This window comes from Chiloscyllium plagiosum, unplaced genomic scaffold (genome assembly GCF_037043375.1).
Source record: "Chiloscyllium plagiosum isolate Xiang-an unplaced genomic scaffold, Cpla_swu_hap1 HiC_scaffold_4, whole genome shotgun sequence".
Classification (NCBI taxonomy): Eukaryota; Metazoa; Chordata; class Chondrichthyes; order Orectolobiformes; family Hemiscylliidae; genus Chiloscyllium; species Chiloscyllium plagiosum.
This window is the reverse complement of record NW_028270142.1, coordinates 89207420-89223453: the sequence shown is the minus strand read 5'-3', so window position 1 is coordinate 89223453 and position 16034 is coordinate 89207420. Positions and strand designations below refer to the sequence as shown.

The window sequence follows — 16034 nt, the reverse complement described above, 5'->3', positions numbered from 1 at the left end:
ATAGTCCCACAACTCCGCACCGCCCGCTTCTACCTCCTGCCCAAAATCCACAATACTGACTGCCCCGGCCGACCCATTGTCTCCGCCTGCTCCTGCCCCACCGAACTCATCTCCGCATACCTTGACACCGTCCTGCCCCCTTAGTCCAAGAACTCCCCACCTATGTTCGGGACACCACCCATGCCCTCCACCTGCTCCATGATTTTCGCTTCCCCGGTCCCCAGCGCCTTATTTTCACCATGGACATCCAGCCCCTGTACACCTCCATCCCCCATCACGAAGGACTCAAAGCCCTCCACTTCTTTCTTTCCCGCCGTACTGACCAGTACCCCTCCACTGACACCCTCCTTCGACTGACTGAACTGGTCCTCACCCTGAACAACTTCTCTTTCCAATCCTCCCACTTCCTCCAAACCAAAGGAGTAGCCATGGGCACCCGCATGGGCCCCAGCTATGCCTGCCTCTTCGTAGGATATGTGGAACAATCCATCTTCCGCAACTACACTGGCCCCACCCCCCACCTTTTCCTTCGCTACATCGATGACTGTATCGGCGCCGCCTCGTGCTCCCACGAGGAGGTTGGACAGTTCATCCACTTCACCAGCACCTTCCACCCTGACATCAAATTCACCTGGACAGTCTCAGATTCCTCCCTCCCCTTCCTCGACCTTTCTATTTCTATCTCAGGCGACCGAATCAACACGGACATCTACTACAAACCGACCGACTCCCACAGCTACCTGGACTACACCTCCTCCCATCCTGCCCCCTGTAAAAACGCCATCCCATTCTCCCAATTCCTTCGATTCCGCCGCATCTGCTCCCAGGAGGACCAGTTCCAAAAACGCACAACCCAGATGGCCTCCTTCTTCAAGGACCGCAATATCCCCCCCAACGTGGTCGACGATGCCCTCCACCGCATCTCTTCCACTTCCCGCTCCTCCGCCCTTGAGCCCCGTCCCTACAACCGCCACCAGGACAGAACCCCACTGGTCCTCACCTACCACCCCACCAATCTCCATGTTCAGCGCATCATCCGCCGTCATTTCCGCCACCTCCAAACGGACCCCACCACCAAGGATATATTTCCCTCCCCTCCCCTATCAGCATTCCGTAAAGACCACTCCCTCTGTGACTCCCTCGTCAGGTCCACACCCCCCACCAACCCAACCTCCACTCCCGGCACCTTCCCCTGCAACCGCAGGAGGTGCAAGACTTGCGCCCACACCTCCCCCCTCACCTCCCTCCAAGGCCCCAAAGGAAACTTCTATATCCGCCACAGATTCACCTGCACCTCCACACACATCATCTATTGCATCCTCTGCACCCGATGTGGCCTCCTCTATATTGGGGAGACAGGCCGGCTACTTGCGGAGCGTTTCAGAGAACACCTCTGGGACACCCGGACCAACCAACCCAACCACCCTGTGGCTCAACACTTCAACTCCCCCTCCCACTCCACCAAGGATATGCAGGTCTTTGGACTCCTCCGTCGCCAGACCACAACAACACGACGGTTGGAGGAAGAGCGCCTCATCTTCCGCCTAGGAACCCTCCAACCACAAGGGATGAACTCGGATTTCACCAGTTTCCTCATTTCCCCTCCCCCCACCTTGTCTCAGTCTAATCCATCGAATTCAGCACCGCCTTCCTAACCTGCAATCTTCTTCCCGACCTCTCCGCCCCCACCCCAGTCTGACCTATCACCCTCACCTTGACCTCTTTCCACCTATCACATTTCCGACGCCCCTCCCCCAAGTCCCTCCTCCCTACCTTTTATCTTAGCCTGCTGGACAAACGTTCCTCATTCCTGAAGAAGGGCTTATGCCCGAAACATCGAGTCTCCTGTTCCCTGGATGTTGCCTGACCTGCTGCGCTTTTCCAGCAACACATTTTCTACTCCCCTTCTTGAACAAGGGAGCAACATTTGCTATCCTCCAGTCTTCTGACACTATGCCTGTTGGCAATGGCAACATAAAGGTCAATGCCAAAGGCTCTGCAATCTCCTCCCTGGCATCTCAGAGAATTCTGGGATAAATCCCATCCAGCCTGGGGGACTTACATCTATTTTCACACTCTCCAGAATTGCTAACACCTCTTCCTTGTGAACTTCAATTTTGTCTAGTCTAATAGCCTGGATGTCAGAGTTCTCCTCAACAACATTGTCTTCTTCCCGTGTGAATACTGACAAAAAACATTCATTCAGTATTTCCACTATCTTCTCGGACTCCATGCACAACTTCCCACTACTATCCTTGACTGGCCCTCATCCTTGTCTAGTCGTTCTTTTATTCCTGATATACCTATAGAAACTTTAAGGTTTTCCTTGACCCCATCTGCCAATGACTTCTCATGTTCCCTCCTGGCTCTTCTTAGCTCTCTCTTTAGGTCTTTCCTGACTAACTTGTAACTCTCAAGCAGCCTAACTGAGCCTTCATGTCTCATCCTAACATAAACCTTCTTCCTCCTCTTGACAAGACAGTCAACTTCATTAGTAAACCATGACTCCCTCACTCGACCATTTCCTCCCTACGTGACAAGTACATACTTATCAAGGATCCGCAGTAGCTGTCCCTTGAATAAGCTCCACTTTTCAATTGTGCTGATCCCCTCAAGTTTCCTTCGCCATCCTATGCATCTTACATCTTGCCTAATTACATCATAATTGCCTTTCACCCAGCTGTAGCTCTTTCCCTGCATTATATACCTATCCCTTTCCATTGCTAAAGTAAACATAACCAAATTGTGGTCACTATCACCAAAGTGCTCACCTACTTCAAAATCTAACACCTGGCCTGGTTCATTGCTTAGTACCAAATTTAACGTGGCCTCACCCCTTGTTGGCCTGTGTACACACTATTTGGAGATGCCGGTGTTGGACTGGAGTGTACAAAGTTAAAAATCACACAATGCCAGGTTATCGTCCAACAGGTTTAATTGGAAGCACACTAGCTTTCGGAGCGACGCTCCTTCATCAGGTGATTGTGGAGGGATCGATTGTAACACAGAATTTATAGCAAAAATTTGCAGTGTGATGTAACTGAAATTATACATTGAAGAATTGATTGTCTGTTAAGCCTTTCATCTGTTAGAATACAGTGATAGATTCACTTCTTTCATGTGTAAATCACAAAACGCTTTTTTTTAAAGTTGAATTCTCGGGTTAGCTGTTAACAATGGTGATAGCTAGACAATGTGTTGAAGGTGTTAGCCCCCTGTGTTCTCTATCTATGACCTGATGTTTATCTAAAAAGTGAGATAACAGAGTTTTACATAAATTCATGCAGTTTTTGAGCTCAGAGTTCTACATGAATGTATGCAGTTTTTGAGTAAAGTGCAATGTAACTCTGCAAGTACAAATTCACCACACAAAATATATGTGTGCATGTGGGTCTTTGTCTGCCTGTGTGTGTGTCTGTCTGGGGTGGGAGTTGTGTGTGAGAAAGTGTGTGTGTGTGTGTGTAGTGAGGGCAGAGTGTCTTAAGTCTGTGAGGGGGTGCATGTATGGGAGTGTGTGTGTCTATAAGGGTGTGTGTGGGTGTCTGGGTGCGCATCTGTGTGTACCTGTGTCCGTGTGTATGTGAGAGTGTGTGTGTGTAGGAATATCTGTGTGTGTGTGTAGTGCAATGGTGATCACCTGTAATGTGACATGAACCCAAGGTCCTGGTTGAGGCCCTCCCTATGGGTACCGAACTTAGCTATCAGCCTCTGCTCGGCCACTTTCCTCTGCTGCCTGTCCCGAAGTCCACCTTGGAGGATGGTCACCCGAAGGTCCGAAGCTGAATGTCCTGGACCACTGAAGTGTTCCCCAACTGGGAGGGAACCCTCCTGTCTGTTGATTGTTGTGCGGTGCCCATTCATCCGTTGTCGTAGCCTTTGCTCGTTTTTCCCAATGTACCATGCCTCCGGGCATCCTTGCCTGCAACGTATAAGATAGACAACGTTGGCTGAGTCACATGAGTATCTGCCATGTACACGGTGGGAGGTGTTCCCACGCGTAATAGTGGTATCTATGTCCACAATCTGACATGTCTTGCAGCGTCCACCATGACAGGGTTATACCTGAGAGCCGGACAATTTGCTATGAATAATGATCTGTTTGAGGTTTGGTGGTTGTTTAACTGTACCCTGTCAGTTGCAGCATGTGTCTGTCTCCTGAGGAGGTCATTACGGTTCCTTGCTGTGGCACGTCGGAACTGGCGGTCGATGAGTTGAGCATCGTACCCCGTTCTTGTGAGGGTATCCTTGAGTACTTCCAGGTGTCTGTCACGTTCCTCCTCATCTGAGCAGATCCGGTGTATGCGTAGGGCTTGTCCATAGGGAATGGCTGTTTTAATATGTTTTGGGTGGAAGCTGGAGAAGTGTAGCATTGTGAGGTTGTCTGTGGGTTTGCGGTAGAGTGTGGTGCTGAGGTGTCCGTCCTTGATGGAGACGCACGTGTCCAAGAATGAGACAGACAGTCGAGAGTAGTCCATGGTGAGTTTGATGGTGGGATGAAACTTGTTGATGTCACTGTGTAGTTTTATCAGTGACTCAAAGTTTGTGAGAAGATTTGTAGCTCAGGTGCTCATTGCTGTGGTTCTGTTCGCTGAGCTGGAAGTTTTTGTTGCAAACGTTTCGACCCCTGTCTAGGTGACATCTTCAGTGCTTGGGAGCCTCCTGTGAAGCGCTTCTGTGGTATTTCCTCTGGCATTTATAGTGGTCTGTCCCTGCCGCTTCCGGTTGTCAGTTTCAGCTGTCTGCTATAGTGGCCGGTATATTGGGTCCAGGTCTATGTGTTTGTTGATGGAGTTTGTGGATGAGTGCCATGCTTCTAGGAATTCCCTGGCTGTTCTTTGTTTCGCTTGCCCTATAATGGTAGTGTTGTCCCAGTCAAATTCATGTTGCTTGTCGTCTGCATGTGTGGCTACTAGGGATAGCTGGTCGTGTCGTTTCGTGGCTAGTTGATGTTCGTGGATGCGGATCGTTAGCTGTCTTCCTGTTTGTCCTATATAGTGTTTTGTGCAGTCCTTGCATGGGATTTTGTATCAGTGACTCCTCGCCATGGGTCCAGAGGAAGAAAATGTCATCAATGTACCTGGTGTACAATGTCGGTTGAAGATCCTGCATCGAGAAGAAACCTTGTTCGAACCTGTGCATAAAAATGTTGGCATATTGGGGTGCAAATTTGGTCCCCATGGCTGTTCCGTGTCTCTGGATGAAGAATTGGTTGTCAAAGGTGAAGACGTTATGATCGAGGATAAAGTGGATGAGTTGTAGGATGGTGTTTGGAGACTGGCAGTTGTTGGTGTTGAGTACTGAGGCTGTTGCCACGATGCCATCCTTGTGGGGGATGCTGGTGTAGAGTGCGGAAACGCCCATTGTGACGAGGAATGTTCCCGGTTCGACTGGTCCATGGGTGCTGAGTTTCTGTAAGAAATCCGTAGTGTCGCGACAGAAGCTGGGGATCCCCTGTACAATAGGTTTCAAGATGCCTTCCACATAGAGAGATTCTCACATAGGATCCCATTGCCCGACACGATGGGACGTCCTGGTGTGTTGGCTTTGTGTACCTTTGGAAGGCAGTAGAAGTCGACTACACGAGAAGTACGTGGGATGAGGGCGCGTAGGGAGCTCTGAAGGACTGGATCCAAAGTTCTGATCAGTGTGTTTAATTCTCGGGTATGTTCTTTGGTCGGATCAGCTGGTAGTTGCCTGTAGTGTTCCTGGTTGTTCAGATGTTGGTACACTTCCTTGCAGTAATCTGTTCTATTCTGAATGACAACGGCTCCTCCTTTATCTGCTGGTTTGATGACAATGTTCGAACAAGATTTCTTCTCGATGCAGGATCTTCAACCAACATTATACACCAGGTACATTGATGACATTTTCTTCCTCTGGACCCATGGCGAGGAGTCACTGATAAAACTACACAGTGACATCAACAAGTTTCATCCCACCATCAAACTCACCATGGACTACTCTCAACTGTCTGTCTCATTCTTGGACACGTGCGTCTCCATCAAGGACGGACACCTCAGCACCACACTCTACCGCAAACCCACAGACAACCTCACAATGCTACACTTCTCCAGCTTCCACCCAAAACATATTAAAACAGCCATTCCCTATGGACAAGCCCTACGCATACACTGGATCTGCTTAGATGAGGAAGAACGTGACGGACACCTGGAAGTACTCAAGGATACCCTCACAAGAATGGGGTACGATTCTCAACACATCGACCGCCAGTTCCGACGTGCCACAGCAAGGAACCATAATGACCTCCTCAGGAGACAGACACGTGCTGCAACTGACAGGGTACCCTTCGTTGTTCAGGACTTCCCAGGGGCTGAAAAATTAAGCCATGTTCTTCGTGACCTGCAACACATTATCAATGAGGATGAGCACCTCACCAAGACCTTCCCCACACCTCCACTACTTGCCTTTAAACAACCGCCAAACCTCAAAAAGATCATTTTTCGTAGCAAACTGTCCGGCTCTCAGGACAACTCCATACAACCCTGTCACGGGGGACGCTGCAAGACGTGTCAGATTGTGGACATAGATACCACTATTACGCGTGGGAACACCTCCCACCGTGTACATGGCAGGTACTCATGTGACTCAGCCAACGTTGTCTATCTTACACGTTGCAGGCAAGGATGCCCGGAGGCATGGTACATTGGGGAAACCGAGCAAAGGCTATGACAACGGATGAATGGGCACCACACAACAATCAACAGACTGGAGGGTTCCCTCCCAGTTGGGGAACACTTCAGTGGTCCAGGACATTCAGCTTCGGACCTTCGGGTGACCATCCTCCAAGGTGGACTTCGGGACAGGCAGCAGAGGAAAGTGGCCGAGCAGAGGCTGATAGCTAAGTTCGGTACCCATAGGGAGGGCCTCAACCAGGACCTTGGGTTCATGTCACATTACAGGTGATCACCATTGCACTACACACACACACGCAGATATTCCTACACACACACACTCTCACATACACACGGACACAGGTACACACAGATGCGTACCCAGACACCCACACACATCCTTATAGACCCACACACATCCTTATAGACACACACACTCCCACACATGCACCCCCTCACAGACTTAAGACTCTCTGCACTCACTACACACACACACACACACTTTCTCACACTCACAACCCCCACCCCAGACAGACAGACAGACAGACACACACACACAGACAAAGACCCACATGCACACATATATTTTGTGTGGTGAATTTGTACTTGCAGAGTTACATTGCACTTTGCTCAAAAACTGCATACATTCATGTAGAACTCTGAGCTCAAAAACTGCATGAATTTATGTAAAACTCTGTTATCTCACTTTTTAGATTAGAATCAATCTAAACATCAGATCATGGACAGAGAACACAGGGGGCTAACACCTTCAACATATTGTCTAGCTATCACCATTGTTAACAGCTAACCCGAGAATGCAACTTTGAAAAAAAGGGTTTTGTGATTTACACATGAAAGAAGTGAAACTATCACTATATTCTAACAGATGAAAGGCTTAACAGACAATCAATTCTTCAATGTATAATTTCAGTTACATCACACTGCAAATTTTTGCTATAAATTCTGTGTTACAATCGATCCCTCCACAATCACCTGATGAAGGAGCGTCGCTCCGAAAGCTAGTGTGCTTCCAATTAAACCTGTTGGACGATAACCTGGTGTTGTGTGATTTTTAACTGTTTACACACTATGTCAGGAAACTCTCCTGCACACATTGGACAAAAACTGACCCATCTAAAGTACTCGACCTATAATATTTACAGTCAATATTTGGAAAGTTAGAGTCCCCCATAACGACTGCCCTGTCAGTCTTGCTCCTATCCAGAATTATCTTTACTATCCTTTCGTCTACATCTCTGGAACTATTTGGAGGCTTATCAAAAATTCCCAACAGGGTGACCTCTCCTTTCCTGTTTCTAACCGCAGCCCATACTACCTCAGTAGACGAGTCCTCAAACATCCTTTCTGCTACTGTAATACTGTCCTTGACTAACAATGCCACACGTCCCCCTCTTTGACCATCTTCTCTGTTCTTACTGAAACATCTTCTTCCTGATCTCTCCGCCCCCACCCCCTCTCCGGCCTATCACCCTCATCCTCACCTCCTTCCACCTATCGTATTCCCAGTGCCCCTCCCCCAAATTCCCTCCCCCCTACCCTTTATCTCAGCCCGCATGGCACACCAGCCTCATTCCTGAAGAAGGACTTATGCCCGAAACGTCGATTCTCCTGTTCCTCGGATGCTGCCTGGCCTGCTGTGTTTTTCCAGCACCACATTTTTCAACTCTGAAACATCTATATCCTGGAACCTGCAACAACCATTCCTGTCCCTGCTCTACCCATTTCTCCAAAATGGCCACAACATCGAAGTCTCAGGTACCAACCCATGCTGCAAGTTCACCTACCTTATTCCAGATGCCCTTGACTTTGAAGTCGACACACTTTAAACCACCTTCCTGCTTGCCGGTGAACTCTTGCGATCTTGAAACCTCATTTCTGATCTCACTACTCCCAACGTCCTGGACACTGGAACTACAATTTAGGCTCCCATCCCCCTGCTGAATTAATTTAAACCCTCCCAAAAAGCATTAATATATCTCACCTCCAGGATATTGGTACTCCTTTGATTCAGGTGTGGATAATCCTGTTTGTAGTGGTCCCATCTACCCCAGAATGAGCCCCAATTACCTCGGTATCTGAAACCCTCCCTCCTGCACCAGCCCTGTAGCCGCGTTTTCAATTCCACTCTCTCCCTATTCCTCAGCTTCCCAGTACATGGCATGGGTAACAAACCAGAGATAACAACTCTGTTTGTTCTAGCTCCAAGTTTCCACCCTAGCTCTTTGAACATCTGCCTTAAATCCCCATCCATTTTCCTACCTATTTCATTAGTGCCTATTGTGGACCATGACTTGGGGCTGCTCCTCCTCCCCCTCAAGGATCCCAAAAACACGATCTGAGACATCATGAACCCTAGCACCTGGGAGGCAACCCACCAACTGTGAGTCTCTCATTCTCACAGAACCTCCTATATGTCCCCCTAACTGTGAGTCCCCAGTGACTAATGCTCTGCTAATCTCTCTCCTTCCGTTCTGAGCAACAGGTACAGAATCTGTGCCAGAGACATGTACCCCATGGCTTACCCCTGGTAAGTCAACATCTCCTCCCCCAACAGTATCCAAAACAGTACATTTGTTATTGAGGGGAACAGCCACAGGGGTTCCCTGCACTGCCTGCCAGTTCCCTTTCCATCCCCTAACTGTAACCCATCTGCCTCTTTCTTGCACCTGAGGTATGACTACTTCCCTGTAACTCCTCTTGATAAACCCCTCCACCTCCCGAATGGTCCAAAGTTCATCTAGCTCCAGCTCCAGTTCCCTAATGTGGTTTTCAAGGAGCTGGAGTCGGGTGCTCTTCCTGCAGATGAAGTCAGCAGGAACACTCGTGGTGACCCTTAACTCCCACATTCTGCAGGAGGAACATTCAAATGCCCTAACCGCCATTCCCACTATTCTAAATTCCCAAAGAGACTGCAGAAAATAAAGAATAAATTAAAAACTAGTTACCTTACCAATTCGGTGTACAAAATCTTTTCTTTTGGTTAAAGGAGGCAGATGGGTGGGAGACACTAAGTAATGACTCGGATAGCGCAACCACCCAAATATATGACTTCACTTACTCAGCAGTCCCGTGTCCGCTCCTGCTCAATGTGCACTGCGCCTGTTCATGAGATAAATTTTTAAATCAGTGATTCACCTTCCCGTCACCCCCAGTCGACACTTCAGCTCTTCCTGCTGCTGAACCAAAAATGGAGGGTTCTGACGCTCAAGGTAAGTTTTTAAATCTGTGATTCATCTTCCCATCAGCCCCCTGTTCGACGCTCCTGTTCTTCCTGCTGCTGAAACAAAAATGGCACAAATTGTACAAAAATTGTACTTGGTATAGAGAAACATAATTGTGGTTGTCAGAGGTCAGTCATCTCAGGTCCAGGACTCTCTGCAGGAGTTCCTCAGGGTAGTGTCCTCGGCACAACAATCTTTAGCTGCTTCATCTATGACCTTCCCTACATCATAAGGTCAGAAATGGAGATGCTCGCTGATAATTTAACAATATACAGTACCAGTCACAACTTCTCAGATACTTAAGCAGTCCATGACCAAATTATGCAAGACTGCATAATATCCAGTTTTGGACTGACAAGTGGCAAGTAACACCTACTCCACACAAATTCCAGACAATGATCATTTCTAATGAAAAAAGAATCTAACCATCGACCTTTGATGAAACCTGAGGGTTATCATTGACCAAAAACTGAATTGGACTCACCATGTAGCTACAGTAGTTACAACAGCAGGTCAGGGGCTAGGAGTATACTGTGGCGAGTAACTCACCTCCCTAATCCCCAAACTCTGTCCATCATCTACAAGATACAAGCCAGGCATGTGATGGAGTGATCCCTACTTGCCTGGATGAATGCAGCTCCAACAACACTCAAGAAGTTTGAGAACATTCTGGACAAATGATTTGGAAGTGCTGGTGTTGGACTGGGGTGTACAAAGTTAAAAATCACACAACACCAGGTTATAGTTCAACAGGTTTACTTGGAAACATTAGCTTTCGGAGCGCCGCTTATTCCTCAGGTGGTCGTGGAGTCACTCCACAACCCACCTGATGAAAGAACAGCGCTCCGAAAGCTAGTGCTTCCAAATAAACCTATCGGACTATAACCTGGTGTTGTGTGATTTTTAATCATGGACAAAGCAGCTCAGTGATAAGCATTGCATCCACAATCACTGACTCCCTGCATCACTGACACTCAATAGCAGTATTGTGTACTATTGACAAGATGCACAGCAGAAATTTAACATAAATTCTAAAACAGCACCTTCCAACCCATGACTACTTCCATGTAGAAAGACAAGGACAGCAGAGAAATGGGAACACCCGCCACCTGCAAGATTCCCCCTGAACCACTCACCATCCTGACTTGGATATTTAGTGCCATTCCTTCAGTGTTGCTGCGTCAAAATCCTTGAATTTCCTCCTGGATGGCATTGTGGATCAACCTACAGTAAATAGTCTGCAGTTCACCACATTATCCAAAAGAACTGAGCAGCATGGTGGCTGAGTGGTTAGCACTGCTGCCTCACAGTGCCAGGGACCTGGGTTTAATCCCACCTTCAGGTGTCTGTCTGTTTAGAGTTTGCACATTCTTCCAGTGCCTGCATGGGATTCCTCCAGGTGCTCTGATTTCCTCCCACAGTCCAAAGATGTGCAGGTTGCGTGGATTAGCCACAATAAATTGTCCATAGTGTCCAGGGATGTGCAGGCTGGGTGGATTAGCCATGGGAAATGCAGGGTTCCAGGGACAGCATAGTGGGATGAGTCTGGATAGGATGCTCTTTGGAAGGTCAGTGTGGACTTGATGTGTTTCCACACTGAAGGGATTCGATGATTCTAACTGGGGTCAGGTAATAAATGCTGGGTCAGCCAACGAAGCCCACATCCCATAAATAAATAGAAAAGGTTTATGTTGTCTTGTTATGAATTTCCCCACCAGAGAAAATAATTCACCTTCTGAATTCACTTTCATGATTTTATTCACCTTGGGTTAAAATTTAATTTGGAATTTGAAACCCCAGCATCAGAACTAAATAGTAGGCCTGAGCATGCACTTGCCGATTGTGAGACTGGCTTGGCAATTTTCCACTGGTAGCTCCCTCCTTAGCTGCCCCCAGGCTTGCAGTCCTATTAAAGATGTCTTATAAGATGTAAATGCTGCCAGCTAGATCAGAGCGCTGACAGCTGTGAAGCCTCGCAGCCCCATAGGATAAGACAACTGCTGCTGGGGCATGTCTGAGATCAAGCGGGTGCCTAAACACGGAAGGGTAAAAATTAAAAATCAGATGTCAGGAAGGAGGCCCCTTTACTGCTTGCCAGTGTTTCTTTGGTTCATGGTCTCGCTGATCCTGTTGTTCCCCTGTTCCTAAGCTACCAACAGAGGCTATTTCAATGAAGCTGATAGTCTCTCCACATCCCAGGGAGCTGCTCTGCTGCTGTCATAATGCTGTAGACTTGCAAATCATCCCAATAGTGTTTCAATTGTTTAAACTGGCTGCCTGCCAGACAAGACAGGCTGCTGAGCTGCTTCTGTTCCCATCTTGGGGCAACTGCCTCAGCAGCAAGCCTGTATTGGGAGGCCTTTCCAATGCAGGTCCCCACTAATTTTCCAGGTACTACGCCTTCTCCAACTCTAACTCTATAAGGCAAGGATAATTCTATCCCTCAACTGTCTAAGATTATAAGAATGTAAGTCAAGTTAATGCAACATGTCCTTATAATTTAATCCTTTCATCCTTGGTGTAATTCAGGCAAATCTGTAATTTGAGCTGCTTCAAGGCTAATCCAACTATCCTGAGGTAAAATTGAATGTAATGCTTTTAATAGAGTCTGACAGAAACAACTCCACACTTCTGTTGTGTGACCCCATGAAATTAAGGGCAACAATCTAGTAGGATCCACACTCAACTTGTACATATAACCCTTCATTCCTTCAATCAATTCAGTGGTGTACATGGTGTGAAGGGGAGCCAGCAGTAGTAATCCCTGAAGAATACTGCTTGTCATTTTCCACCAAGCAGAGAAAATTCCCTCATTCCTACTCTGTTTGATTCCCTCAAAAAACAAATAATTAATGTCCCAAGGGAACCTCTGAGTTCATGTGCTTGTTTTACTAATAATTGCACTCATTGTGCTAATAAACCTTCAGTGAAATCTTATCAGATATATTCTAAACATTAATATAGACAATGTGAATGGGTATTCCTTAACCTTTATACTACACAACACCTCAGAACAAAAAAAAATTATGTTAATCAGACAACGCCTACCCTTCAGAAACCTATACTGATTCTCCTTGGTCATTTGGCTCTTGCCCAAGTGCTCTATCTCAACAAATATTCCATCATCTCAGTGATATTTTAGAAGGATCTATATATTTGTTAACCTTTGTGTTTCTGTTGTGATCTGCTAAATTGCTCTGGATCATCATGAATAAAATATCAACGGTATCTAATCTGTTTTGAGACAGGCTGAGGCTTTGCACGGAGTCAATATGAAGAAAGTGATATTGGCAAATACAAAATCTCACAACAGCACAGCTTTCTCAAAAGAAAGAAACTTAATATAAATTTTCAAAATTAACCCTCAGAAGAAATTTCAAACCAATCATGTAACTAGTACTGTCGATTTAGGGATATAATCTAAACTTGCAGCCGAGAATTTTATTTATTTTTCAAAAGGAAATTTCACAGGTTAAATGACAGTTCTTAAAAATATTAGCATTTTGCATATGTTTTAAGATTTTTAATTATTGACATTATAAAATTCTTTCTAGTGAATATTTTATGCAGCAATAATGGAGCTGATGATAAGGGCCATTAGGTCACAGCTGCCTGTTATAATCAGTCTTCTTGAAATATCCTCAGCAGAGAGGCATAAAAATGAATAACAAATATGCTTATATTAAAAAGTACTTTTGCAGCTTCCCATGTTTACATTTTGAGCCCTTTGACTGTTTAGAAGTGCGCATTAAATAGAAAAAAAAGCGATTAAAAAGAAAATTAAACTCACATGTTTACTGTACAGCTAGTATTTTCCTCAGGTCCAGAAGCAAGGAATGACCCTAAAGGTCAGATCTATAGTGGGATGAAGATGAAGGTACTTAATTTCTATATTTCTAACCATTTGTGAATCACAAATGGGACAGATTTCCTTTGCATTCACTGCATGTAACAAAATTGTAAAGCTTTTATTTACAAAGTTAAAAATAACATGTTTAATCAATCATATCTTGGTTGTTCAGATTTAATATTTAAAGTTTGCATGATCACCTAGAAACATAGAATAGTTTTCTGTGCCCTTTGAGGATGAGCTGGAAGCTACAAAGGAGTGGAATATCAAATAGAGGACCTCGAAATTGCAGCCCCACATCATTGATGTTGTTGCCATCAGTATGATTGGCAGGACATAGTGCTTGAATGTGGCAGGAAAGCAATGAGGCCGGTTAATTAGATATTTGACTGAAATTTTACAAGGGTTTTACATTTTACGAATGGTGTATGAGAACATTCAGGTCAAATCTGGTAAAAGGAGACATTTGTGATTCACAAATGGGTAAGTGAGAATTGCAGTCTGGTTCTCGTCAGTAGTCACTGAGAGAGCCAATGTGACATGCCAGGAAGGATGTGAGCATTGGGCACTTGTAAGCAGGGGAGGAGAAAGGTTTCTCGCACTGCAATGTCATGCTGTTCATTAAACTGCATGGGTGGTGCATTATAATAAGAGTTATTGCACACTGAGAAGGGCTTCATTCATTCAGGCTTCAGAAACCTCATTGAGAAGAAGATCTGGTTGAGATAGAAGGAGCCCCAGACATAAACAGGGGAGATGTCAAACCTACTTAAATGCCAACTGTAGGGAATGCAAAGAGGGAACTCAGATAAAGGACACAGAAGTTCATGTAACCAGCCTCTGAATACAAAAGAAACTATTCACCATTGGATGGATCAGAAGTGCCTCAGCTATCTTCAAAAGTTGGAAATGTTTCTCAGGACTGTGCCTCTCCAAGGAGGCAGTCACTGAGCTGTGTTGATTTTTGGAAGGTGAGTTGAGTTCTACACCTCTGGATCAGTCCAAGGATCAAGTGGAGATTTTTGTGGGTTATGTGGAATATCTTCTGGTCTGTAAGACATGATGCATCAAGATAGTGACTGATATTCTGTTCAGGAGGACTGGTGAATACATTTCTACATTGATTCAAACAGTCAAGTTGAGAGCTTCATTGAGTTTGGGGCCATTGCTGGATTGCTTTGAGTGCAGATTGTGTTTGGCTTCATTTACGTAACTATTCAGCCTCCTGCAGGCCAGCCAGAAATTTTCATTACAGAGCAGCATTCCATTCCATCAATGTCCAACTATTCTGCAGCCACAACAGATTGATCCTTCAGGTGTCTGGATATTTCTTGACAACAGCCATGACATACTTTGGCAGTTTCAGATGCCACAGCTTTTCTGTAAAGACTGAGGAATGGATTCTGAGTGATGGGGCCTATTATCTGAACTCACTGCTACCCACACCTACCCACTCAGCAGGATCCTGTATACATGATTCAGTTGTCTAGATTGGTCAGTTGCTTCACTTCAGTATGGCACAGTGAAAATCACATGTATTATGATTGCCTTCTGTGCATTGCATTGTACAACCTGGAACTGCAAAAAGGGAGGTATTAATAAAGCGGATCTTGTAAAGTGTCTCCCTGATGATAAAGATGTAGAGAATTCTTCTGACTAGATAATGTAAGATGAAGGAGCCCAGCTACCACAGGTAAGGTGCAACGCAATAAGCACAAATGGGGTTTTATATACTAATATGCAGACATTTCACTTGGTCCTTACTACCTATTGAAACCATGCCAATAAAGCCTTTCTGTGGCCCTATTATTACCTCTACTTATTATTCCATTGCCATGCATCCACTTGCACATCATGCAATAGAAACATGAAAATCTGGCCTGATATGGCAATGCTCCCACAAGGACATTGAACAGTTCATCAACTTCACCAACACCTTCCACCTTGACCTCAAGTTCACATGGACTATCACCTCCCTTCCCTTCCTGGACCTCTTTGTCTCTGTCTCTGGCAACCGACTCAACATGGTTACCTATATAAAACTCACCAACTCCCACAGTTACCTTAACTACACCTTCCCCACACTCACTCCTGTAAAAACTTTGGACCTTCCCTTCCTTGCACCCTCCATGACGGGAAACTAAAACTATCAATCCAGCGGGGTTCCAGGTGTTTTAGTGCCTTGGTGTTTAACCTCTACAGAGTTTCAGAGCACACCAACTTTGTTCAATACCTACTCCCAAAGTCTCGTCCTGATGGACAGAATAAATTAATGTTAAAATCCAGGCCAAAATGTAAGGTATGTTTGAG

The 16034-nt window shown here is 45.9% G+C and overlaps 1 protein-coding gene across 1 annotated transcript; it reads left to right on the top strand.

The window, feature by feature from the left end:
• Window positions 1-428: 428 nt before the first annotated feature.
• LOC148150182 (uncharacterized) lies at window positions 429-6690 on the top strand. Its single transcript, XM_087985844.1, has 2 exons — window positions 429-472; window positions 5796-6690. The coding sequence occupies exons 1-2, from the start codon at window positions 429-431 to the stop codon at window positions 6688-6690; spliced, it is 939 nt and encodes a 312-aa protein (XP_087841970.1).
• The last annotated feature ends 9344 nt before the right edge of the window (window positions 6691-16034 follow it).

Bases quoted from the DNA above. Each gene is read 5' to 3' on its own strand.
- LOC148150182 (XM_087985844.1), top strand. From the start codon at position 429: ATGGGCACCCGCATGGGCCCCAGCTATGCCTGCCTCTTCGTAGG. The intron at 473-5,795 runs ATATGTGGAACA...TGGTTTGATGAC, and splicing joins TATGCCTGCCTCTTCGTAGG to AATGTTCGAACAAGATTTCT.